The sequence below is a fragment of the Numenius arquata genome, chromosome 6 (genome assembly GCF_964106895.1).
Source record: "Numenius arquata chromosome 6, bNumArq3.hap1.1, whole genome shotgun sequence".
Classification (NCBI taxonomy): domain Eukaryota; kingdom Metazoa; phylum Chordata; class Aves; order Charadriiformes; family Scolopacidae; genus Numenius; species Numenius arquata.
In genome coordinates, this window is record NC_133581.1 from 14,847,005 (window position 1) to 14,873,722 (window position 26,718).

General features: G+C 38.4%; 1 protein-coding gene across 1 annotated transcript in view; it reads right to left on the reverse strand.

Annotated features, from left to right (window-relative positions):
- CHID1 (chitinase domain containing 1) overlaps window positions 1-26,003 on the reverse strand; it is a 114,397-nt gene extending 88,394 nt beyond the window's left edge. The window contains exons 1-7 of the mRNA XM_074149330.1: window positions 25,767-26,003; window positions 24,210-24,359; window positions 23,250-23,382; window positions 22,170-22,214; window positions 21,470-21,576; window positions 19,998-20,059; window positions 9,379-9,471 (exon numbers count right to left, since the gene is read on the reverse strand). Coding sequence (XP_074005431.1) covers window positions 9,379-9,471; window positions 19,998-20,059; window positions 21,470-21,576; window positions 22,170-22,214; window positions 23,250-23,382; window positions 24,210-24,359; window positions 25,767-25,919 — 743 coding nt within the window. The 5' untranslated portion in view covers window positions 25,920-26,003. The remainder of the gene's footprint in view (window positions 1-9,378; window positions 9,472-19,997; window positions 20,060-21,469; window positions 21,577-22,169; window positions 22,215-23,249; window positions 23,383-24,209; window positions 24,360-25,766) is intronic.
- Between the last annotated feature and the right edge of the window lie 715 nt (window positions 26,004-26,718).

Sequence of the window (26,718 nt, forward strand, 5' to 3'; positions counted from 1 at the left end):
GGGGAACCATATATTAAGGAAAATGTAGGAGATTTAGAGAGTCTGGAGAAGAATGATCCATGGTCTAGAAAATATAACCCCTGCTAAAATATAGCAGACTTTGGTTTATTTATTCCATACAAAGTGTGCTGACAGGTCCCACCTGAAATGTCATCTCAGTCTGACAGTCATACATCTGCAGAGTGGACTATTTTAAGAAAGCTGGCACTTACATCAAATTCATACCAAGAGTTTTTGTTTTAGAGACAAGGAGCCATACTTCATATTTCTACTAATGTCTCCCAGTCCTTCTGCTAGATGTGAAAGTAAGGTTAAGTGCACCTTTCATTGGAGACAAACATCCTTGTTTTTAATTTTAAATACTACTTTGACAGACACTGTCAGAAACTTGCCAGAAGATAACAATTTATTCTAGCTAAACTGTATGCATTTACCAGTAGTAGCATTTTTGAGAACTTCATGAGGTGAAGTGATAGCTCCAATGATTTGTTTACAATATGCTTCATTTTTGCTATTAAACCCAAACACCATTCTCATAAGGTTAAATGAAAACATACCCTCTGCTTTGTACTGGTAAGCATGTTATTAAGACATGGGTAAGATCAGCAGCTATTTTGCATACTGTTACTTAAACCAAGGATCAGGGTCTGATATATATCTAGTATTATCATGCTAGACTTGATAAAATTACTAAGGTATAAAGCTGCCTCGTGTTACCTGGGGTTTCTTAAACAATTGAAACAATCTGTTTTTAAATGTCTTCCATACATTTTAATTATGATTGATACATACAAAACTCCAAAGTTTTGGAGGTTTTCAGCAGATTTTTTTTTTCAGAAATGCAGCAGGCTTTTCATTTGTAATTCTAAAACTCTTAATAGCAACAAAGTAACCAGTACTTTTTTGTAGCTTCATCATATACTCAGGGTATGACAAACCAAGCTCTTATATCTTAAATGTGATCTGCCTCTAAAAAAGACCCCAAAAGACTTCTTAATGGCATGTCAAATAAATCAGGATACTTCACTTGTTTACTTGAGATTTTACTGTTTCTCATTTACAGATTCCATACAACTTCAAGAGATAAAGAATCTGCTATGCAAGGAGCACCTACTGTCTTGTAACCTAAAGACAGGTGTTTTAAAAGGATATCCATCACACAGGACAAACTTATTGGTGCATACCCTAACTGTACATGCATATCCTAACCATGCATATCAAAATGCAAGTAAAGAGCACAGTGTTATATTAAAAAGTGACACAGCCAATGCAGTGTTTTATTGCTACTTTGTGCAAAGGATTATACTTCAGGGGACAATGAAAGTCCAAGAAAAGTGACCACTAACAACCTGTCTGTAGATATGGAACTATTTAACACTGTGTTTAGCAAAACTAGCAGCTTTTAATGACCAAGCTGATCCTTAAAACAGTTATACCATATGTCTAATGTCTGTAATAAACATTAAACATAAATATAATAATAAACAATAAACATAAAGGCCATGGTTATGCAACCATGGCTAGATTCAGAATCCCTGTGAAGGCAGCATCTTATCTACAGCTCCTGAGAGCTTTTTGTCTACCTTTGCTCTTTCTCAAGACAGCAGGAAACAGGAGTATTACTGATACTCTATCTGGTGATAGCTCATCTAAATAAACTTAAGAATTTTCTTTACTCATGGTTTTCTTTACAGTAAATGGGAAAAACCATGGATAAAAATGGTTGCTGGAGCTGGACAAAATATGTAATAATCTAGTCAGATTAAATTCAATTTTCTTGCAGACAGGAAAGAGTTACTATGCAAATTCAAAGCCTCACTTTTTGCCTTTGAAAAAGCATCCCTAACATATCATAAGGCATGTAAGTATAGAGAAAAAAAAATCAACTTAGTCCCTGTGATTTACAGACTTAAGAGAACAGTTACAACCAAATTTTGCCATTTTTTTTTTCCAACAGCATATTTAGGCATAAAGGTAGTTCACTATGGCACAGCTCTCCTATTTAGAAAGAGGCTTGTGATATCCATATAAAACATCCACACAGCTTTCACCAGCATGATTTCTGCAGTACAATAATGACTGAAGTGCACATATTTAAGCCAGGAATTTAACCAAGCCCAGGATTAGTCAGCACAAATGGAATTACCCACGATCACCAACGGGTAGAATATGCCTGGCTACCCATTGCCATTTTAGAAATGGTACTCATATAGTTTATACATGCATCTATACCCATGCATGTTAAAAGCAGTAACACTAACATTTTGAGACAATCTGTTGAAAGACAGGCTGCAAGTCTTCAGCAAGCCATCTGCTCTAGCAGCCATTTACATAACACAGCAATCCTAGTGCCTCGCTTCGGACACAGACAACCGCAAGTTTCCCATTCCAAAGGACAGTCACAGTATAACACATACACTTTTTAGAGCATGGCTTTGGTTCCTGCTGTTCCTCTCTCTTGCAAATCACTTATGTTTGCAGGAAAATCATGCAATTCCTGCACATCAGGTGGATGGAAATACTACCTTAATCTGTGTTTGCCACAATAATACCTCTACATGCATTCTCTGTGACAGCAAAGCTTGCTAGAGATTTCTGTCTCCCAATCAGCCTCCACACACATTCCAACCCCTTGGTTATGCCAGTGCAACTGTCTCTGAACAATGCTGTAAACAGATACAAAAAAATGTTATAAAGGAGTATATATATTGTCTGGATTTAAAAAAAAAAAAATAAAGAAAAATTCAAGTGAAGTTTTCTTTTTGCCCAGAACATTTCACAAGCAAACCAAACCCCAAAAGCTTCACTGGATCCTTTAGTTATGAAAGCAAGATTCAGCTAGAGGATCAGTCTCACTTAGTCTTTGCAAAAGCTGAATTTGAGAAGTTAAACAGATGACCCAATGTTTCCTTCCTGCATCATGCACTTGATCTCATGTGCGATGCTGCATTTTCCAGAGTGTTTGTCCCTAAGCAAACCAGTATTTTTAGCTCTTAAAAGTGTCTCCTTTCAGATAGCATTTGCTGCCAGACTGCTTTGATCTTAATGCATATCAAAGAAGTCTAAATTACGAATTCCTAAATAAACTGCTTACATTTAACTATGCTCTCTCTTTAAATGTTAATCAGGGTAGAACACAAAAGGAACAATGTTTCAGCTCCTAGCATCCCAGCTAGTTAGGGTATTCCACGTACAGCTCATGTCTCCTTTATCAGTCTTTTGCCAGCTGCTGAACTCTAAAATATTATTTGATTCTTGATGTTACTTATTTCCATGCCTTTTGCTGTATTTTTGATGATCAGTCAACAGCGATTCCAACAAACAAAGACTATAAGATGCATTAAAGCACACTTTCAACCATGTGTAAGTTCTGAAACCCAAAGTGAGTTTCAAGACACAAAGGATTTGATAACAGGAGGTATTTAATACACAACGGTAAGCACTTTTCAGTTGAAGCCTTGTTATCCTATAAATGAAAAATTTTCAAGTACAGCTACTATCTAAGAAGTCAAGCAGGGCAGAAAGAAAATTTCAGGATTCTGCTTATTGATATCATTAAATCCAATGTACTTCTAAGCTTTAAAGCATGCATGGACGTTGTGAATGTTTTAGGATGGTTCCTTAACTGGTGAACATAGTTTCAGCTACCTGTTTACTCAGGGAGTTAAAAGTGTTTTTTCTAGTTAAAGCAATAGGAAGACACAGACAGGTGGCTTATATAACAGTATTAATTGAAAAGAATGTGACTAATGCATTCTCCTCGGCAATATAGGTCTATGAATAAATCCTAGAAACCTTAGGAAAACATAAAAGAAACAAAATAATTGGCTTAGAGGAATGAGACTTTTGGATTCTTTCATACAAACTGTGGGTGTTATTTCCCACAGCTAGAAAACAGCTACACCGCTCCTCTACAGATGAGGCCATTTAGGGACAAGGATGTAATACATATTTCAGGTTAAAAATTGCACTTCAGATAGACAGCTCTTCCCAGCTCTAATAGGGCATCTCTATCCCAGTTCAGAAAGATTTTTGAACTATGAACCCACTACCCTGTCAATATGCAGGACAGCAGCAGGAGGGGCAATGACAATACAAGGTCCAAACCTCAGTGTGGTGTTTGACTGCAAAGAGTCCTGAAAGATACAGTTAACCATAACAAAGCAAACTCTGGTCAAGGCAAAATGCGTTTAAGAATCCAGAGGGCTTATAGTGGCTTCAACTCTTATTTCAGGAGTTAGAAAAAACAGACTGTAGAGCCCCATGTGCTTGTATATAAACAAAACAGATTTGGGGCCCTCTGGCTATGAGACTGAATGTGGTAATGTCAATAGGCATCACGATGCATAAGAATCTTAAGGTTTGTACTACTCTCCACTTTCTCTGTACCACCAAAAGGAGCAAATGCACTTTAATGTGAACACTGTTTACAGCAATTACTTAAATTCTACCAGAGCATGCATTAGCATTTTAAAAAGCATCTGTGTGATGAACTGACTGATAAAGCATTTTAGAAAAATGTTTTAAAGTGTTCGCCTTTGCTTTATCTGTACTAGACTACAATTAATAGCAATGGAAAATTGCTTTAAAAAGGAGCTATCAATTGGGATGAAATGTAGATCATAAGAGGGCAAAATGAAAGATTGGAATAAATGACAGACAGGAGAGAAGACATAGTAATTTCTCATTATTTTTGATAACCAAAGCATGAGAATCCCAAAGTATTTGTTATCACCACTGAACATCTATGCAACATAAAGGCATACCAGCCCACAATTTTCCAGAGAAGTCTGCAAGAAATGAGAGTATTAATGGTCTGTGAATGTGGCAAAGGTTATCTCATGAGCCAGAAATACATTTTTAAGCACTTAGTTTCCATGTCTTTAATTTTAAAGAAGTACTGCAGTTATTGGTTTTTGGTGCAATGAGTTAATACAACAAGGCATATAACACTTCAGCTTACTGGGAACCACGTAAGAGGACAATAGCCAAAAGCATAGCTCAGCTCCTGAAACCTTCTCTATAGCAGAAAGTTTTACCAGCAAAGCCATCCATTCATCAGGAGAAGCTCCTAAGCATTTATATTCTGAAGCAAATCTGAATGACTCTCAACCTTCATTTGACAGAGAGCTGGCTTCCTAAGACAAATATTACCAACCACAAAAGCAGCTTTCAACAGCCACGCAGACATCCATGACAGTAAGGAACAACATACGTGCCCTGTACGTCTGATTACTTACAACACATGGGATGCCTCATCCTGAAAAACAGTGCTGATTAAAAGCTGCTTCTTTTTTAAAATCCTCTGTATCTTATGGCTTGAACTTTCTTTCAAATAATTGTGTGGTGGTCAAGTGACCACTGCCTCCAGCTCTGGGAATACCACATACAGAAAGGAAGGCTCTGCATAACAGTTGTAGCTGTAATGTTAATGAGGCTTTTCTGTATCAGCTAGATAATTTGGACTATCAGACCATTAAAACATTAAGTGGATGAAAAATAAATTCTTGAGCCCATTTATATAGTGCATTCCTTTTTGCACATTACAAGATTTGGAGTGCAGCAGCGTGTCAAACTGCCTTGGTATTATAGGGTGTGTGTTCTGACATGGGAAGACCAGGGAACAAGCCACATCACATCTAGAGAAAAAGAAACAACAGCGTAAGTCTAGTGCTGTCCTGAGACTTGGATCTACTTTCTTAATGCTGTAATGCACTAGAAACTAATACTGTTTTACAAATAAAGTGTCTCACAAAACATGATGCAAAAACCACCAGAACTGAGGTAGAAACATAAGGGCCTGAGTGATAGGAAGGAATCTCCTCAAAATGCAGCAAGACTGCCAGAGCCCTTCAGTCCCAAACGAAAAGGCTCTGCGCAGGTATTATTTTACAGGAATGTCTATTTTACCGGTTTACATGGAATTTATTTTGTTTGCTTTTCTCCTAGTCTTCAATGCATTGCTTCTCCCTCTCTGCCTATCAAAATTTGGTGGCCAGCCACACACAGAAGCACAGGGATTTTTGCATTAAACTAGCTACTTCATTTTAAGGATATAAACCAGTTATATTGTGCAACAGAGGAAAATATAAAGCAACAAAAACCATCCTGAAGAACATAGTTTTACAGAAAACAAACTGCAATCAGATTTCATGCAGCTATTAAAGAACAAAATCAGAGGTAGATATTATTCCAGGCTTACGGTCTTATGATGGTAGAAAGTACATATCCTATATTCAGGAATCGATTTGAACAGAGTTACATCACTAACCTACAGAGGAGGTGACATCACAGTTACAGTGCAGATGCTAACTGATCTCAGCACATAGACAACTTTTTAGTCACCTACTACAGAGTCCCTGAACCTTTTCAGCAGGCAGCATTTAAGCTGAAGATATGTGTAGGCAGAAATGCTTTGTTTCTCCCTGGTGTTATTGGACCTCCGCACAAAACTCAACAAAAACTTGACACTATTGCGGAGAGAAGTCCAGCAGCAGAAGAGACATTTACAAATCTGCTCAGGCATTCAATTTTCTAAGCCTTTTTCGTACCTTGAAAAGGAATATACACTGAAAGATTGTGACAGCCTACAAGAAATTTAGGAGGTTGTACAACACCATCCTGAAACTGTGCTGTTAAACTGTCATAAACTGTAGTGGCTGTGAGCCTGTCCATACTGTTACACACCCCAAGGTGAGAGAAATAAGACACTGTAATATTTTTCTTCAGCTGTCTCCTCTCATATGAAAAATACCTAATCATGGCTCTATATTTAAGAGTGACTGACATCATTGAATCTTCACGTGCAGGCATAAGGTTGCTGAACAGACTGAAGAAAAAACAAAACCTGGAAAAAAATAATCTTGCATTGCCAACTATGGAAATATCACAAGTCTTCCCCAGGTATCATGATCAGCAAGGCAAGCCCAGTAAGCCAAAAATATCTGCATAACCAGGAGGAGGTACCTCCTGGTAAAATTCAGAGATAAGGAACAAGCACAACGTAGGATTAGCATGTGCCTCCCGTATGTCACCTATTCTGCAGTTAGTAGAACACACTGGAACATACTCAATTACTTTATGAAGGCAGTTTCTTGTATGTAATCCTCTACAACAGGTTACGCTTCATTATACTGCAGTCCCATATGACGAGAGCCCCCACCAAACCTCTTAAAAACAACTAATAGGGATTTGGAGTTTCTCACTCTGACAGTACCAATGACTTGTACATAACTTTAACATTTCGCCTATCCACAGTGTAACAGGACAAGCCTAGGGTCCTGCACCTAGGGAGGAATAACCCCATGCACCAGTACAGGTTAGGGGCTGAGCTGCTGGAAAGCAGCTCTGCAGAGAGGGACCTGGGAGTCCTGGTGGACAAAAAGTTGACCATGAGTCAGCAATGTGCCCTTATGGCCAAGATGACCAACAGTCTCCTGGGGTACATGAAAAAGAGCACAGCCAGCAGGTTGAGGGACATCATCCTCCCCCTCTACTCTGCCCTGGTGAGGCCACATCTGGAATACTGTGTCCAGTTCTGGGCTCCCCATTTCAAGAAAGACAAGGAACTACTGCAGAAAGTCCAGCAGAAGGCTATGAAGATGATCAAGGGAATGGAGCACCTCTCTTATGAGGAAAGGCTGAGAGACCTGAGCCTTTTTAGCCTGGAGAAGACTGAGAGGGGTTCTCATCAATGCTTATAAATATCTAAAGGGTGGGTGTCAAGAGGATCGGGTCAGGCTCATCTCAGTGGTGCCCAGTGACAGGAAAAGAGGCAACAAGCACAAACTGGAACACAGGAAATTCTGTCTGAACATGAGGAAAAATTCTTTACTTTTAGGGTGCCAGAGCACTGGAAGAGGCTGCCCAGAGAGGTTGTGGGGTCTCCTTCCTTGAAGATATTCAAAACCTGCCTGTATGTGTTCCTGTCCAACCTGCTCTAGGTGAACCTGCTTTGGCAGGGGGCTTGGACTAGATGATCTCCAAAGGTACCTTCCAATCCCTACCATTCTGTGATCACCTTTGAGAAGCAAGGAAAGGCAAGAGTGGAATACAGAGATTCAGAACCTGGTAGTTTTTAGGATAAGATAACCCTTATTACCACAAGTCTCTGAAAGGCATGATGTATTCCTTGCATATCCTTGTAGCACTATTGTATACCATAAACAGTCTTCCACAAGGTAGCAGAGCAGATAGCTGTGCTAATGATTCAAGAATACCATGCATCTTTTTTTAATCTGGAAGGGCATCCAAATGTGAACTAATGTTACGAAATGGCAGATGGATACTGGCAACACTCTTGCTAATAAAGCTTTATAGCATTGGCATAGCCCACATTTCAATTTGAAATCACAATAACGAAGTCACATCACTCTGCTGATATTCTGAATCACCTTCCACCCTTGACTTCAGTTCTGTCTGCTCACTCTCACATGGATGTACTCACTGATTGATCACACAAAACCATGAAGGACCAGGTACAATCTCCCTGAAATACCAAAATACTGGAGTGCCATTTTCTTTCCAGAGACTAGAGATATTGTAAAACTGTGATTTTTCAGTTTTACTATAGATCACCTGGAGACAATACAGAATCTTTTCCTAAAAGTGTAAAAACTTTAAGAGGATTCAAATTCCTTCCACATATAATGAAATTACATTCTCATTTTCCACATGGGTTTTGTTTTTTCAACAAATACAATCTTAGGAAGTAAGTATCTCTCTGCTATAAACACTGAAAGATAAGAATTGCTTACTGCTGTTGAGCCAGAAGAGCATATAAACTGTTACATTCATCAGATTCAAATCATTGCACAAATAAACAGAATCATTAACAATTCTAAATATTATCCTCTTACTAAATGCATTTTCTGTACATATGAACTACCAAGTCAAAATAAATAATTTTAAAACCCCACAGCCCTATTATAGATACAATTCCTTCCCGTAGCTCTGTTTTTCTTACTTGAAGAATAAGTGCTGTCTATCATAGCTGAAATCGTGCCCAGAAGCTCAGAAAGATTTTTTTATATGCTACCTCTATGATACCCTTTTCACTCCTTGGCAACAAGTCAGTAAGTTCCACAACTGTTCCTGCTCTTGCTCTCCTGGAAGTTCTTACCATTCATTTTGGTTTAACACCACAATAGCAGGCCCCTCTGCAAGTTATCTCAACATCAAAAGTTATGAGGTATATATGAATGCACACAGTTGTTAAGACTATTCAGTGCAACATGCATGAAGACATGACTACCAATCAAATTCAAATAATTTCTTACTCATTTAGGCTGCACAGCTACACACAAAGCTTTGAATTTATTGTGTTTCGGACAAGAAAGTATCTCCTCTGGAACCTGACACCTAAACAGGAATACTTACCCTGCTGCAACTGCAGGAGGGATGACCAATATGAGTTTAAGCTGTGCTTCATGTAGAGCTTCAGAAAGGTGAATGAGCAAGTGAATCAACTCCCTGAAATATAAATATATTGTTAGAGCAAAAGGCAGTAAAACTGGTGCTATATATTGGCAAGAGCAAGCTAACAAGTAACTGTAGAAATAATTGAAAATATGCAGCTGGCAAGAGAGCAAAACATACTTTGTCGTGAATAACCATAGCAGAGAAAAAAATGAGGAAGACTGATCAGAGGTTTACCCTCTTCCAGGACTAAGAACGCTGAACTGCTGGAGATGGTCTTAGTTTTATTGGAACTGGTGATCACCTTGGGGCTCAAACACTTCCTAGCTGTATTTTAATCTAATTATGCATTGTTAGCATGTAAAACCAGCATATATTATCAGAGCAGGTTACCTCTTGAGGTCATATTCAGTAAAAAGAATTAAATCAATAGAAGAATCAAACACAGTTCTGAGACACGCAGCTATTGAATAGATTCAAGTTGTCAATCTATTACTACACACGAGGTCTGAGAACTTGTAAAGATGCTTTTACAGCAAGACATGCAATCTTCAAAGGATATTTCTGAAGCCTGTATTTAGAAACATTTCTGCTGCTGTTTTTTTCTGTATAAATAATCCTCTTGTTTCTCAATACATTATAGCTACAAAATAAATGTTTGACAATGTCATATCTGGAAGTATCACCTTCCATATGCATCATTTAAAGGCTTTCACAAAAGCTGATTTTCATATCCAAATTCTAAACATTTCAATGGGAAAATAAACTCCAAAATTCTCAAACTGTTTTTGGTCTTCCTGATTTGAAGGGTGATATTAATAGAAAATCCTTCAGAGACAGACTGCAGATACAAAAAAGTTTAATGACTATTGTTATCTTAAGAAGAGTCCAATATTACCTTCAATTTGCAATATAAATATGGCCCTTCTGTGTGCCTTCCTTAAGTGATTAGATTTTTCAGAACAAAGTCAAGTTTTGTACTTATCCACTGACAGGTTGGATACACAAAGGCAGTCAGACATGATATCAGCACAGAATTCTAGATCTGTTCAGAACTATGCTTAAACCTGAACTGAATAGAAAGCAACTTTGCGACCCATTACAGTAGGCTTAAAGTGCTAAAGCAGGAAAGGCAAAATATACATAAGCGATCATCCAAGTTGTTTGCCCCACTTAAACTGAATTAGACCTGAACTCTCAGAAACAACTTTTGGTACTGTCATGCCTTTCAAGGCAGTATCATCCTCGAGATATTCTTCTGAAATCATTGATCTTCAATATAATTATCCATCACAGTAATGATGCTTGACTTGCACAATGTAGAAACTATTCAAAGGTAACAAAGTATTTTAATTCTCTCTGAAATGGTTTGATGCCTGATGAAAACTTCCTAAGGACGGTACGAAAGCCATTACTCTCAAAATCCTGGCAAAGCAAGTTTTATCACTTTCTCAATACTATCAGTATTTTGTGCTTACAATTTGAGAGCTGGCAGTGCTGAATAGCTTTTGACAATGAACTGTCACACTGCCACCTATGTTTCTCTTTTGGGGGGAGACATGAGATTACAGGAATCAGCTTTTGGTCTGTCTGCAACACGTACTTCTACCATTCTTGCTCTGGGAAAGTAACAGCTTTCCCTCCCATTTCCTTATCATATGCATTCCACATCAAGAGTGTCATGATTCAGACAAATCAATTATAGCAAAGAAGAATCCTTTTCTATAGGAACACTTTAAAAAATTACAGCACTAAACTAAACAGACATTTATTGATTCCAACATACACATCACAGCTCCCACATGACACAGTCTGATCAAAAACTATAATCAGTATTAGAACAAGCTAAGCCTTCTTTCCCACTGATTTGTGTCTCATGGCTAAGTGACCTTTTTAACAAATTATGCCCAAACCGCAGTATGAGTGCACCCTTTATTAGATGTCAGAGATGCTACATACAAGATAAATTTCACCAAGATTCAATTCCTCTGGCTCTGAGATGATTCTACACTGTTTATCAGCAGGGATCTCTATTCTCTGCCAGCCTGCCTTTTCCAGCTGTAGGAACTTTGAGACTTCTACAGCACGCAAAACACTTGCTGACTTTAAATTTAATGCTTTATAAGGTGAAGGGACAGAAGGAGGGGCAGAATAGGATAAAAGAACCTAACATAAGTGCAAAGCAAGATAACGTCTTTTCTCTTCATTTAGAAACAAGGCCAACACCCCCACACCCACTCTGCATCTTCACATATCTGCCCCAGCTCCTAAAACTTTGCTATCCAGGTAGAAATGCTTTGAAGCATAAGAAGAAAAGCAGTTGGGATTATTTTGAACAAGATGCAGAGAAAAAAATAATCACGTGAATATTGAATTCAAGGTTTCCCCTTTCTTGGCAATGTCAGACACTGGTGATTAGCCAGCAGAGGTAAAAATGTATCCACAAAAGCAGTGATGTGCACATAAAAACAGTGACTGCACAAAAGCAGTCATATTTTAAAACTAGAAAGGCATAGAGCGTAGAACCACAACCTACACCTGTAAATGAAGGACAGAGATTTTTGGCCTGATAAAGGGGCAGGAGTGCAGTTTGGATTGCTGGTTTTATTTTGTAGCTAACAGACAGGACTCAAACTAAAACCAGACTCTATCAAAACAGCCACTTCTCTCCTCCCACCACCAAATCTGTGCAGAATAGCTCTGGCCAAAAAATAACTAGTTTCAACTTGAAGGAGGTCAGGAGGAAAAGGGGTAGCTGGACAACTGCAGATTCTTGCTCAAGAAACCCAGATTAACATCTGCTCACTAACCTGTCAAACCAGGTCTCTGGGCTCTTAAAACTTTTTAGCAAATCAGACAGGATTAATGGTTGAAGACTTAATTTAGGCTCCCTTCCATTTGTCAGCCAAGACAGATTATGTAAATCAAATGTACACTCTTCCCCTCTCCCCCAAACAGCAAGAGCAGAATGCTCATTTATCTTGTGCTACAAATTAAAACTTTACTGTGTTGCAACAGTGCTTTCCAGTGTTTGAAGCACAATATTCTCCCATATTACCACTGGTAATTTTGAAAGAAAAGTTACTGACATTTTAAACATTATAATGAGGTGCAGAAAAGTGGGAATAGAATCAGTCTTCCTGAAAAGGCTTCATTAAATATTTACCAGAGACTTCACCATTGTCAAATTTAACTTCAGAGTAGCTACTAAAACATTGGCAGCTTTAAGGCTGTATCTTGAGTTAATTAAGGTCTACTTCATTCCTACTATTTCAGGCCTTCTGTTATCACTACTATATGGTAGGTCAATTTTCCAAGTGTTCATGATTTCAAAGTATCTTGTTCCCTATAAAGTATTGCAGGCCTCCAAATTTTCATCACCCAAAGCGTGAAGGAAGCTTATTTTTTCAGAAGTCGCTTCTTCCAGCGTTGCTGGTCTATTTCGTTTGGGACACCTTGTACTACAGTTTACTTTATGCACAAGAGTGTGTGTAGGTGTATTCGAAAAGTCTTGTAAAAGACATGTAAAGCTGTTGTAGCCTTCCCTTCAGTCACATGACCCTTCAGAACTCTGCAATTTTCCAACTTCAGCCGCTTTTTTGCACAAGTTGGTAGTCAATACTCCCTAAAATTTATGCCTTGTCAAGAAAATTGGACAGAATAAAGCTGTCTATTTCAAGAAGAAATTGCCCTTTTGTGCTATTTCATTGCCTAGTTAATACTAAGAAACTGGAGTGAATTATGGCAAATCTTTGATTAATAGATTAATTTTTCAGGGACTAACATGAAGGATAGAACTGCCAGAAGAGCTTTTTGCTCCTATACTCCTACCAACATTAATAAGATGTCTGAAGGTCATCTTCTGCATGATACCAAGTGCCTGCAGCACGTGATGACAAAAAAAATTAAAAAATCATTTTTTCAGATTGAGTCTGTGTGATGGCAGTGCCATCTGTCAGCTAATGCCAGACTGATCAGAATAATGCGTGCACTTTTATGTACGCTGTGAGATTCTGATGGGTACATTCATGTCTTTTTCACAACATGACCCACGTCTCTGGAGAAAAAAACCACTTGATAAACCCCCAAGTAAGATTAACAGGAGAGACATGGTCCTGTCTAGCTGTTAACTGAGAAAGCAAGCAAAGGTTTGCCTGCTTATTTAGTTATCTCAATATTTCTGCCATGTACATTTCTAAACTTAAATCAGAATCACAAAATCCTCATGGTTGGAAGGGACTTTTGAGATCGAGTCCAACCACCAAAAAAAACCCAACAAAAAAACACCACACAAACAAACCACAAACTGACAGAAACCAACAATCTCAGGCACTAGAGCATTCCCTGAAGTGCCATGTCTACACGTTTCTTAAATACCTCCAGGGATGGCGACTCCACCACCTCCCTGGGCAGGCTGGTCCAGTGCCTGACCACTCTCTCAGTAAAGTAATTCTTCCTAGTATCTAATCTAAACTTCCCCTGCTGCAACTTCAGACCAGACCATTTCTTCTGGTCCTGTTATTATTCCACAGGATTAATAACTTGGAATATTTTATTGCAAAATTAATCAATAAAGTTCTAGATAAAAGACAGTTACTTACTTAAGAAGCAGGTTTAAACTACAGGAAGCAGCAAAACACGTTAGAATTGAGCTATCGTCTGCAAAGGATATCTTGGCTAATTTCGATTTTTGTTAGGAGACTGATTTCTTATGTGTTAAAATAAAAGATGGAAAGCTGAATCCTTTTTCACTGTGCAATGACTGTCAGCACGAGAGGAGGCAGCATCAGTTAGCTGCAGTCTTTCACCTCACATTAAATTTGACCACATTGCGATTTGTATATCAGTAATTCTATTCCCAGAAATCATAGGAAAGATGTACCAGTACTATAGAGGGTACTGTATTAGAGGTCTACAGGAGCCCAAACTGGTCAGTATAACCCCCCTAAAACCTAGGTCCACGCACACATCAAGACAATTCAGTTTCTTGGGAGAGAACAGGTGGTATTTCAGCATCTAAATATAAGAACCTAATGCCATTTTATACATCCGGAGGTATATAAAGCATGCATACATTACACATGCTGTGTAAGACTCAAGGCATCTAGGACCCTACATGAACAGCCAGAGACCAGGCTGCTTAGGATATCTAACATGAAACAAGGCTGCTATATTTAGGCAAATAATTATCTTAAATAAAATTTATACTGTTGGTAAAAATCAATATTTAAATGAATATGCAAAAGAAAGCAGTACAACGGATAGATATAATTTTAGATAATAATATAATTTAACACTTTAGTATGCTAAGCATTACAGAGCAATTCAAACCCCAAACCAGAATGAATTGGAAATTTTTCGTTCTTGAAAACAAGCAAAACCAGATTACGTTAGTTCTGCTTAAGATGTAAAACAAAAGATATTGGTGAGCCTTAAACCACAGAATTTCACGTCTTAGCGGATGCCAGCAACATAACATCTTAGCAACATTTTACCTCATCTGTAATGCCAGCTAGGATAGACAGGAAACTGAAGGCTCTTTTTAGATAACTTAGGCCTTGCAGGAAGAATTTTCATTCATTTCTAATGTTGAAGTGAGTACACAAAAACTCAAGATCTTCTAGAAACATGCACAGTGCTGACAGAGAAGTGTCTGAATTTGACTCATTTTAAAAATACTCAGTGATTATAGGTTCTTGAAGAGGCTGGTCACAGGATTTATGGGTTACAAAAGCTTTGCACAGTTAACCCTGTTACCTGGTTGCAAGTATCTCCATACAAAATTTAATTGTCAAAAGGTCTTTAGACAATTCAGTGTTTCAAGCCACAACATCAAGACAATGAGGAGAGCTTGTGTTATGAAGATGTCATCATGCCTCTCTAACCCAACCAAAATTCATGTTCAGCTATTGGAAAAAAGGTATCTCATGGAGACACTTGCTGAGCTGAGATCTACTGAGAAGAGAGCTTCACCTGCAATTAATCCAGCTTTCTGATACATGTAGTGCTTAAATCATAACCCAATTTATTAGTGAGTTAGGACACTAATTTGCAGGTTTTGAGATTCTTTTGCAGACTCACTTGACTCAAGAAATATTGGTGTACTCTGCTAAAAAGTATCACTTATGAGAGTGGACATATTAAGCACAAATGTTCCATAAGCAAATCCCACTCTGATAATTTTAAGTCTGATAAAGAAATTTTGTGCTATATTAAGTGTTCCTGCACCACTAAGGTAGCACACTGGATCGGATCATGGATCTTTTCCATAAGACCATTAAAAAAATAACAGGAATCATTTCCTCAGCTTTCCCCTCAACACAGATACACAAAAGGATGCACTAGAATAACTGAGTGCCATTTTATTATTTATCAATTTAATAGCTAGGTATACACCTACTTTATGTTTTGAAGAATGAAAACCATAATGATTCTAAGTGAAATATTTTTTACCTAGATCCACACCACTGCTCTGTCATTTCATAAGGCAAGCTGGCAGCTGCAGCATACCCCCAGGTATTTTTTATGCACCTGTGTTGTGTCTCAATAACATGTTGCTAACTGCTTACGTGAGACCACTCCTTGCATTTCAGAAAAAAAAAAAACAACGCAACTTTTTTTAAATTTTCTTTTTAAACTAAAACATTTTCACACTAAATAATAGGAATGAAATGTATTAGCTAGGCAAGTCTACTTGTATTGTCAGACAGCTCTGAAAGTAATTTGAAGGCAGACTGTGAGCATCATTATGATCTTTTGTTCCTTTACCTAGAAGTAGGTTAAGCTAATTTCAGGTGTTTGACCTTGAAGGATCTGAATCAGGAAAGCCTAGACTATATACCTAAGAGTTCATACAGATGCTTTATATGGAGCATACACAATTGCTGTTCTATGAATGCTTCACATCTCCGAAGGATTTGGGTTCATCTCTGTGTTGACATCTACCTGTCAACTGACCCCCACCCTTCCAAGACTAAGAACACCGTTTACTACTGGTGTTTGTCACTTTCGAAAGACGCAATGTGACAAGGAAGATCAGGTTTGACTCACGTTACAATACTGCCACTCTGTGGGCTAAAGAGGTCATGGGCTGCTCTAATACTTTTCTGGCAGGGACAAGCGGAGCAAAAGATTGTCTGTGCTTACCCATTTATCATTAATAACTCCACTTTGCTATTCCAGAGGAAATTACAAGATCCCAAAGTAACAGCACCCAATGTGCAATAAAAATACAGGCTTGCCAAGCTGCTATGTTCACTTAATTCTGCCCCTCAAGATCTATTCAAAGCACCTATACACTCCAAAAAACATTGGTAGGGAAAACCCCTTGGAGCACTGGATACACAAGCCATCCAGTTTTACAGCAAGTGATAGACAAACCAACTTAATCTCAAAATGAAGTCACTGGTCCCATAACTTATAAGCATCATGAGATAAAATTTTAATGTAATGATGTGCTTTTACTTTCACAAAACAACCGTAATTCCACACACAAGCCTAGCTTCAGCTTGCTGCCTAGATTAGCCTTATTCAGAAAGCCTAACACAAGGTATTTTGCAACTTAAACACTCTAACCATTTCTAAGAGAGTGGCAATAAAGGGAGGAAAAAAAAACAGAGATGAGTTTAAAATGAAGCACTTAAATCAAAACTGGTATTGAAGAGGAGGAAAATCTGCAGTTCATAACTTTTGTTTCTGTTCACGTTTTTCTGCCAAACACCATCTTTCACATTTTTAGTTAGAATAATCCTAAAGTCTTTTCCACAGGTGGCCACATATGATCAAACATTACTGACTCAGAGCAAAGGAGGCAGTTACCATTCTACTCTATGAGAATAGCCTTTCCTTCTCTGAAGTTATGGAAAATACTTCCCACTCCTGTCTATCCAAACAGACGGACAGTGAATGTGTAAGTGGGGCTGCTATTACTTCACCTAAATAACACTCAGACACTGAAGGCTACAGCAACCAAAGAGCAGCACCTCCTCTAGTACAAACAGATCTTATCACACAAGATGGGACAAGCAATGCTGTTTTGAACCAGTGTTACACCTGGCAAAGCATAACATTTGTACCATGCCACAAGTAAACTCCCCTTGGAGCTAATAGAAAAGCATGCTTTGTTCATGTGTGTCATTTACAATACAGCACTTTGGGGCTAGCGTGCTTAAACTGGTGTTCAGTGAGTCTTAAAATCACAGTAATACGCTCTGTCTTACATTCATGTAAGTTAACTAATAGGAAAAGCATCAATAAGCACAGTAGATAAACTGTCCACTACAGCCAACTTCTGTTTGGCAGTTACTATTGCTCAAATGACCTTGTTGGTTGTCTTACTAAGATATTGCCACAGCTTCAGATCTCAGTATAGAGATCAAATCTTAGGAACAACCTGGCAAATCACCTAGTTATGTGCAAGAGCATCTAAGGATCATTAGCTTAAGGATTATTTGTTTCAGTGCAAATGGTGGAGCCACTGACAAGGCTACAAAGATTCTGCAGTTTCAATTCTTTGTTCCCAAGTGTTGATTTTATAGGGAAAACACAGAACTCCGTTAATAGTTATTTCTAGAACTGTGTGTACTATTATATGCCATCAGTCAATAACATTTGCCCTAAACAGAATAACCTGAAATAACCCTTTTTGAAAGGTGAAAGTCTTCCATAATGAAGTGTTCATTCTGTGGAGCTCTCTTTTAAGCTATTTTCCCCCCAGACATTTTAGGCAGTAGAGAGATGGTCGGAATATTGTGCTTTAGGAAATGGACGCCTGAATTTCCTGAGAGAACTAACACAAAATCTTAAGATTGCTGCACTGAATTATTCATTTCAACACACGTTCTGTTCTGCCTTTTCCTCCTGAAGCAGCAGTTTGGAACTTGCCTTACTTTGACTCTGTCCAAGATGTTAAGACAGCCAAGGGGCTTTTGCTCAAGGATTATTTTTTTTTGCAATGGATTAGAACATGTCAGGAAACAGCTTAATATGGGTAAGCCCTTTAGTCTTAGCAGCTACAATAAATTCAGACTCACTGAAACTTCATAGTGAACCTACCAAAAGGTAGATCAACTACCCCAAAGTTTCAAATATACTGTGCTTGCATGAACTGGAAGGCAGTTTTTCCCTAGATTTGCTTCAGGTTGGGGATTTTGGTTTTAGTTTCAATACGTCTAGAAGAACTTTATATAAAGAGTCCAGTCCTGGTCCAGTCCTGTTCAACATATTCATCAGCAACCTGGACGAGGGGACCGAATGTATCCTCAGCAAGTTTGCTGATGATACCAAACTGGGAGGAGTGGCTGACACCCCAGAGGGCCGTGCTGCCATCCAGCAAGACCTGGACAGGCTGGAGAGCTGGGCAAGGAAGAACCTCATGAGGTTCAACAGGGAAAAGTGTAGGGTCCTGCACCTGGGGAAGAAGAACGTTAGGCACCAATACAGGTTAGGTGTGGACCTGTTGGAGTCAAGTTCTGAAGAGAAAGATCTGAGGGTCCTGGTAGACAGCAAAATGACAATGAGCAAGCAGTGTGCTCTTGTGGCCAGGAAGGCCAATGGAATCCTGGGCTGCATAGGGAGGAGTGTGGCTAGTAGGTCGAGGGAAGTCATTCTCCCCCTCTACTCTGCACTGGTGAGGCCACAACTGGAATACTGCATCCAGTTCTGGGCTCCCCAATTCAAGAGGGATAGGGAACTACTGGAAAGAGTCCAGCAAAGGGCAACGAGGATGATTCAAGGATTGGAGCATCTCCCTTATGAAGAAAGGCTGAGAGAGCTGGGACTCTTCAGCCTGGAGAAGAGAAGGCTGAGGGGAGACCTTATCAATGCTTATAAGTATCTCAAGGGTGGGTTGAAGGAGGAGGGAGCCAGACTCTTTTCAGTGGTTGCCAGTGAGAGGACGAGGGACAATGGGCACAAGTTGGAACATAGGAGGTTCCACTCAAATATGAGAAAAAACTTCTTCACAGTGAGGGTGACAGAGCCCTGGAACAGGCTGCCCAGGGAGGTTGTGGAGTCCCCTTCTCTGGAGATTTTCGAGACCCGCCTGAATGCAATCCTGAGTAACATGCTCTAACATGCTCTGGGCAATCCTGCTTCAGCAGAGGAGTTGGACTAGATGATCTTTATGGTCCCTTCCAACTCTAAAAATTCAGTGAATTCAGTGAATGAGTTTGGAAGGTTTCCTTACTCACTCAAATTTGGTGGTCTTGAAAGCATCCCATGATTCCAAGCTTCACCCAGTAACCCAAAACAATGTTATAATAAAGGCCAGGGCCAACGTCTGAATAAGCATGCAACTGAGGTATCCTCTTAACCCGTGTACAACATCTTCCAGAACTCAAGTATGAAAGGCTAATGTCTGTCAGGCCCACTATGAAGATTATTATGTAATCTTGGAGCTCATGTAGAGTTCTCAAGGAGAACTCAGAGAGAACTTCATTCTACAGTAAGTGGAACAATCTTCAGTTGTCCTAGAATGTGCATTTATTTATAATGACAAAATCAAATCAAGATGGGCAAATTAAAAAGATGCTTTAAAAGTGCTGATTTTTAGGAATTGCATCCTAAAGATTTATACTCACGTTTGCTTTTGATTTCCCAGCTGACTCCAAACTTCAACTACAAAACCATCAAAATTTTCATTCTAAATAAATGGAATTGACAACAACATACAGTTAATCACCATGCTTATTCATTAGGCTTGTGCCACAGATGATAGTACAGTATTAAAGCACACAATTACTGAAGTTTTACTTGTCCTAGTGCACATTGAACATGCTTTGTATTCTTTTACCAGCTTTGTCTTTAACATAGCATTTCATTAAGAAGTCAAAGAAAAGTACAAATCATTTAACAAACATGCAAAAGATGAAAACCTCATATTAGTTGTCCATGACTTCTACTCTTACAGGATAAACCAGTATTGGATTGGGAAAATGCAGCTATTAATGGAAGTTGGTTGTTAAGCAAATTATTTGACACACATTTACATGTATATTGGGAAAAAACTCATGAGCTCTCGAGTCTAAAGATGTAAATGCTAGCTTGGCATATGCATGACTCCAAACATCTCCCACAATTAATCTCACTTGTGATAATTTATGTTTAGCATGATCAAGGATACTGTCGTACTTGAGTACCCTTTCCTTAAGAGGCCAACTGTTACTGAGGACCTAGAACTGATGTATCAGTTACAAATTTTAAGAAACTATTCAGTTTACCTCTACTTATGATCCATCTTTCTCTAGAGGACACTAAGATTTCTTTACATCATGTAGCAAGTGAGAAAACTTATTCTGACAATAATTAAGCAGGCTGTCATGAATCAACCACTGAAAGCTGAATGTCTTTTGGGTGCAACTTGTCTACTCCTACAGATGCATAGCTCTGAAGTCATTAGCTAAAGGGCTGCCCAGAAAACCTTAGCAAACAGTAGCCATTCCTTAACGGAAATCCTCTTCTCTTCTACCCAGCCTCTTAACATTTTAGGGAAACTGGTTTTTCAGACCTAAACAAAACTGTACAGCAACAGACATCCAGTGAGTTATTCTTGGTATTAAAAGTGGCTCATCAGCTTTAGCACGCTGAGCCTGAAGGTACTCCTGTAACACAGAAAACAGCACTGATTGCACTCATGATCCTTCTTCTGCCTATCAAAAAATGCCACTAATTAGTATAGTCCATGCTTAACAGATTTATTTTTTTAATAGAAATTAAAAAGAAAGCAGTCTTCTCACTAGGCAAGCTCCATGAGAAGTTTATCAGGTATCCACTATTGCCTATATAACATTCAGCCTGTCAGCTGTTTGGAACAGGTTTTATCAATCAGAGTTTATAGCAGGCAAAAGTCACCAGTGTCGCTGCCAACGATAACTTAACAAGGCTATGTCGATCAGACTTACATAGTCTCACTTTAGACTTGTAGTTAACTGCACTTAAGTGTTGCTATACTTCATATTTACAGGAATTGGGCACATACTAGGACACACTCTTAAGAATCCTGCCTCATTATTGTTTGGAGCAAAATTTTATTTTGTAGAAAAACTCTTTTTACCTTGGCTAGTAGAGCCATGCTCTTGGAAAGTTCCTCTATCTCATCCTCGCTGCCAAACACACTCTCGAAGTCCTGATAAGTCCAGCCATCAAACAAAATTCGAGGCACTATCAAGCAAAGTCAACGATCAGTACTGAAAATTAAGAATTTATTATCTACACTGGAATATTTCTGCAGAAACAGAATACATCAGATACAAGCACAGTCCAGCATGGTATTATCTCTATAGCAATATTTGCGATTTTCCCTAGAGACAAACACTGTAGCACATCCCTTGAATTTCCAGCTTCAAGGGGAGAAGAGCCAAAGGAGGACTTTCTACTATCATGGAGGAAAGTCTGACTGACTCAGATTTGGATATTTATTTATTTTTTTCAACTAGCAGAACCCCTGAGCAACAAGTTTGGAAACTGCTCACCCAGGTAAGCATATAGTGCTGTATACAAAGCACCCTTCCAGAGAGGGCCCTGTGACCCAGGATTTATTCAGAGACAGGAGGTTTATGCAAAACATTAGGGCACCAACCGAATCAACACTTCAGTTACTTAGCTATCTATAGATAACAGCTTTTATTTTTCTTCTCTGACTTCTTCCTTCATACAGCTATGCTAAGGTAACCTCCTTTTCTCCCATAAACACCTGGAACAAAGCTAGCAGTTAAAGAAGATGAAAAACAAACAAACATAAAACAGAGGCTCACCTATTTTGATGGTTTTGGAGGTTTTTCTGACATCTTTCATCCAGCCTGTCAAACAGTATTATCAAGTAAGAGAACAACTGTTAAAATATAAATGATGTTGACAACGACAACATTTTTTCATGCATTCTTCAAATAATGTGGGACAATTTCATTATATCTGTCTTCCTGCCACAGGCTACTAGTCCACAACCAACACAGATAAAACATCCTCTGATACACAGAATTTGAAGCTATTCACCTACACCACAGCATAATGAGCATTTACTACAATCTTACAATAGTCCCTAAGCAGCCCCTCCCTGCTGCTTCCAGTTCTGCCTCATCAGGGAAACTATCTTACTGCCTACTCAGAACAACAATTCTGTAGTCACCAAGCATCACTTGATCACTTGGGAGGAACCTTTTTTTTTTTGGGGGGTGGGGGGGGCAGGGCATGGTAAGATGGTACTTTCAAATGTCCCATCCACTCTTCTCAGTGGTCACTGCGCTAGAATTAATTTGTGAGCAGGTATTAACATGGTAAGAATCATAGCTGTTTGAAATGAGATTCCACAGACAAATGTTTCAATCAAGTTCAAAACCATAAACTACTTAGCTATTATTTAAAAACACATTAGCTGAAATCTGAACTTGTTGCCAGTTTCTTGACAGCAAAGGAAAAAATTCTCTGAAATTATCTTCTATTCCCAAAACATATTCACCCACATGTTTTTGCAGAGGGAAAAACACCACAACAGGTAAACAACTGCACACTGCAAACACCAAAGACAGATGGTCTCTATGCCTGTACAGATTCTTTGTCCCTTCCTTTAAGAGGGGCTTTGCAGACAGCCTGTTTGAAGAGCCAATCTTTCACTTATTCTTTGGACAGATCAACTATGTACACATGTGGAAGGAGGTGGGGACAGAAAAAAGCTCACTCTGAAGAAAATTCCCCAAAAAACGTAACAGATGAAAGTACTTCACCACGAGGCAGAGCCAGAAAAACCCACATGCATATATTGCCAAAGCTACCAGACAAATAATCAACAAGACCAAATCTTACTTGCAAAGCATATTCAAAGAAAAAGGAAATAACACCTTTATCAGCATCATGGAGCCCAGTGAACTGGAACCTTTCCTTCCCTCTCCTTTTCACTTGTAACCAGACTGGTGAGATTAGTGTAAATTTGTTTCCAAATATCTTAGCAATGTCATAGCCATGGCTGTTCCACTTGCAAAAGAAAGGAGAAAAAAAAGTGAGAGGCTGAAAAGCAAGATACACAGTTCAGTTTACTTATGACCAATACAAATTCTTTAACATAAATGTAATCATTTTCTAGACCCCTATTTGTTAGTTTGAGGAAACCTTCTGAGATGTTATTTTTATAGCTGATATCTACATGAAGGGCAATCTTCAAATTGTGCAAATTCACCTGAACTACAGGAATTTGTGTGTAGATTCCAACACAGTTTTGAATTTACAGACTCTGCAATTATGTTCAAGAGAATTTGAGAAAGGTGAAAATTTATAGGGCACCTATTTCTCTTTTGAGCAGCGTAAGACTGAAAAACGTGAAAAGCATCCTCTAAACAAAAGGAAGAAACATTTATTATTCAAGAAAAGGTGCTTTGAATAATAGTAAGACTGGATAGCAAAAGAGATCAGTTTGACAGCAGCAAAAATTTTTTACTGTTTATTTAGAAAGTTCAAGGTGGTAGCTGCATGGTATAAGGACACTTAGTAGCCCTCCTGGTCTTTACTGTAACTTCACATGACTCAAAGACAAGCGAATACTATCATCTCTGTTTTACCAACAAGCTAGATGGATGGGAGAACAAGGGTTTGAGACCACCTGAATTCCAATCCAGCTATCAAACAATCCTCTGATTATTTGACTGTATTTGACCAGAAGTTCCCATTATTATAAAAATACTTTTAAAGCAGTAATGCAAGATTGCAGGTTTTATTAACTTTATTATTAATTTTACATTAACTTATATTAATTATATTAACTTATTGTTAATTTTTTAAATAAAATATTAATTTTATTAACTTACAGGAGTAATGTATCCCAGAACATCTCCCAAGAAATGTCTTTCCTTCGTCTCCTTGGAGCAATAACTTCTGTGTTCCAGTATAATATCCTTTGCCTTTGGATCCACAACTACAAGTCCCCGGTCTTGCACATTTTTATCAGAATGCAGCATCTCGGGGGAGAAGACAGTTTTTAGAACCAGCTATATAAAGCAGCTACTTTAAATAGCAACAGACTTCAAAAAGAAAAAATCATAATAAAAAAATCACATCATTAAACTGAGTACTTTTAAATGATGCAGAGCGGTTTGATTTAAAACTGAAACAGGAAAGTGCTCAGAAATGATTTTTCATCATCAGTAAACTCACTTTGTTTGGAAGGCAAAAAGCATATAAACAAAAAAATAAATCAAGAAGTGATAATCAGAAAGAACATCATTCATCAGAGCTGATGGTATTTTGCTCTCTAGTCAATGCTTTCTGGCATGTTACCCCAGAAATGATAAAAAGGGGTTAGAAGTTCTTAACAAATAACTTGAAGACGACTTTTAAACTGGATATATCTTAGACTGAGTATGCTGCATTGTGGTTACTGAAGGCCAAGGTTCTGAACAGCTTCCTTCAAGGAAGATCTGCTTCAACTAAAACAGCACAGATAGTTTTAGCAGACAGAAATAGAGTGAGAAGGCCTATCAAAGTGTGCATGGTGAGTACACAGAAACCATCTATTGATTCAGCATAAGGACTTTAAAGATAAGGCCTGTCTTAACATTTTGTATTATCCTCACTACCTGCAGACTAGATCTTCTTCCTGGTAGACGTTGAGCAAGCAAGCAATTCAATGAGAGATGTATCTGCATAATGAAGGATTAACTAGACTTCTAATTTAAGGAGAGGATTTTGAACATGCCTGGCTTTTTACCTAATGTGCTTAGCAACACTAAGTACATATACTTGGTACATGCACTGGTAAATACATTTCCTCTCCATACACACCCTTTCTCTTGCATTGCTGTGCCCTCTTGCAGTTTTGAAAGAAAACAGGTGGGAAACAAGAACATGCTCAGCAGGTTAAGACAGACTTCAGCATGTTGGCTTCGCTTGCTCAGATTATTACAGGACTCTCAACCATTTCTGCCTGCAAAGAAACTGCTGGTTAGAAGGCTCTTCAGACTCTTCTGTAAGGATACATTGGCAAGGCTGAGAACAACTTCCCCTCCACCAGTAAATGACCTAGCGCTCTTGGTCCAAACTACTGCTCCTTACCGCTCCTTGCCAAAGGGATGGAAGCATATCTCCATTCACTATGCAAGAGGGACAAAACCCTCCTGCTTCTGTACATGGGGGATAAAGCTCCAGAAGTCTAGATCACATTTGTTCAAGGAGTGAACCATTTGTGACACTCATAAAGGTGAAGGAAAGGACAGTTTCAGGTAGTCTTATGTGTGAGCATAAGCTTCAATGGAAATGCATGGTTGCTTTTAAGATTGTTTTGACAGAATGAGAGTTCCTTTTTACCAAAGTTCAATTAGTTCACTGGACATGTTAGATAAGATAAGCATTTCATTTATTTCTCTTACTTTTTCTTCCAGGTTTTTTGTAGAACTTTTCTTTGCATCTGTTTTTGACAAGGTACCTTCAGCTAGCCAGCAAATCATGGCAAGAGAAAGTGAAGTACAGAGAAGCCGCATGGTGTTCTTTCCCATGTCAAGATTCTTCTGCCCAGAAAACATTAGGGCTCAAATCTCTGTAAACAGAAGAACATTACAGTTTAATTCAGTTTTCTTGTCTAAGAAAAGTCAAGCAATTGTCTTGTCTTCTGTCCCTTAGAATCAGACTTATTAAGGCAGTACTGTTTTAATAGTGTTTTTGCTCTGGTAGCAAAATAGCACAGTATTTTAAGAGACTCCTAGGGTTGAACATGTTTTATTTGTCCCTTGTTTTAGGAGACGTATCACAGAGAAAGTGGGTTGGGCACTTGCAGCTTCCCATTTAAAGAATCCTAGAGCAGTGTTACAGTTTCGACCTGAAATTGAAATAAATTTCTGCTGCGCAGAACAATTATAGTATCACCTTACGTTTTCTATAGCAAATAGAGATACTATTTGGTTTTGCTCCTGCCTAACCCAGTCAGAAAGTGACAAATTAATTGAGACAGAAAGAATTATAACTATATGCCTTTACTCTAAAAGGTAAAAACTTTGCTTTCAATTCCTTGCCAAGTCAGTGATACACACAGAATTGAAAAAAATAAAAAAAATAAAAAATAGGGGTCCTTTTGCTCTAGAAGAATGACTTTGACATTTTGTCCCAGCTCCAGATGGAAAGAATTGAGAATTAATAGAGAACAGTTCTGTTCAGTGCTATTTATCTATCACACCTTAGTCCTGCCAGAGGAAAGACTTTACAAAAAAATTTCAAATACAGCCAGAGACTGTTTTTCACCCTCTACCCATTCGTGAGTCACATTGGTTTTCCAGCCTAGTTCCCAGAAGTGGGTAAGAAGAAAACAGAGAAAAAATATTTAGCCTT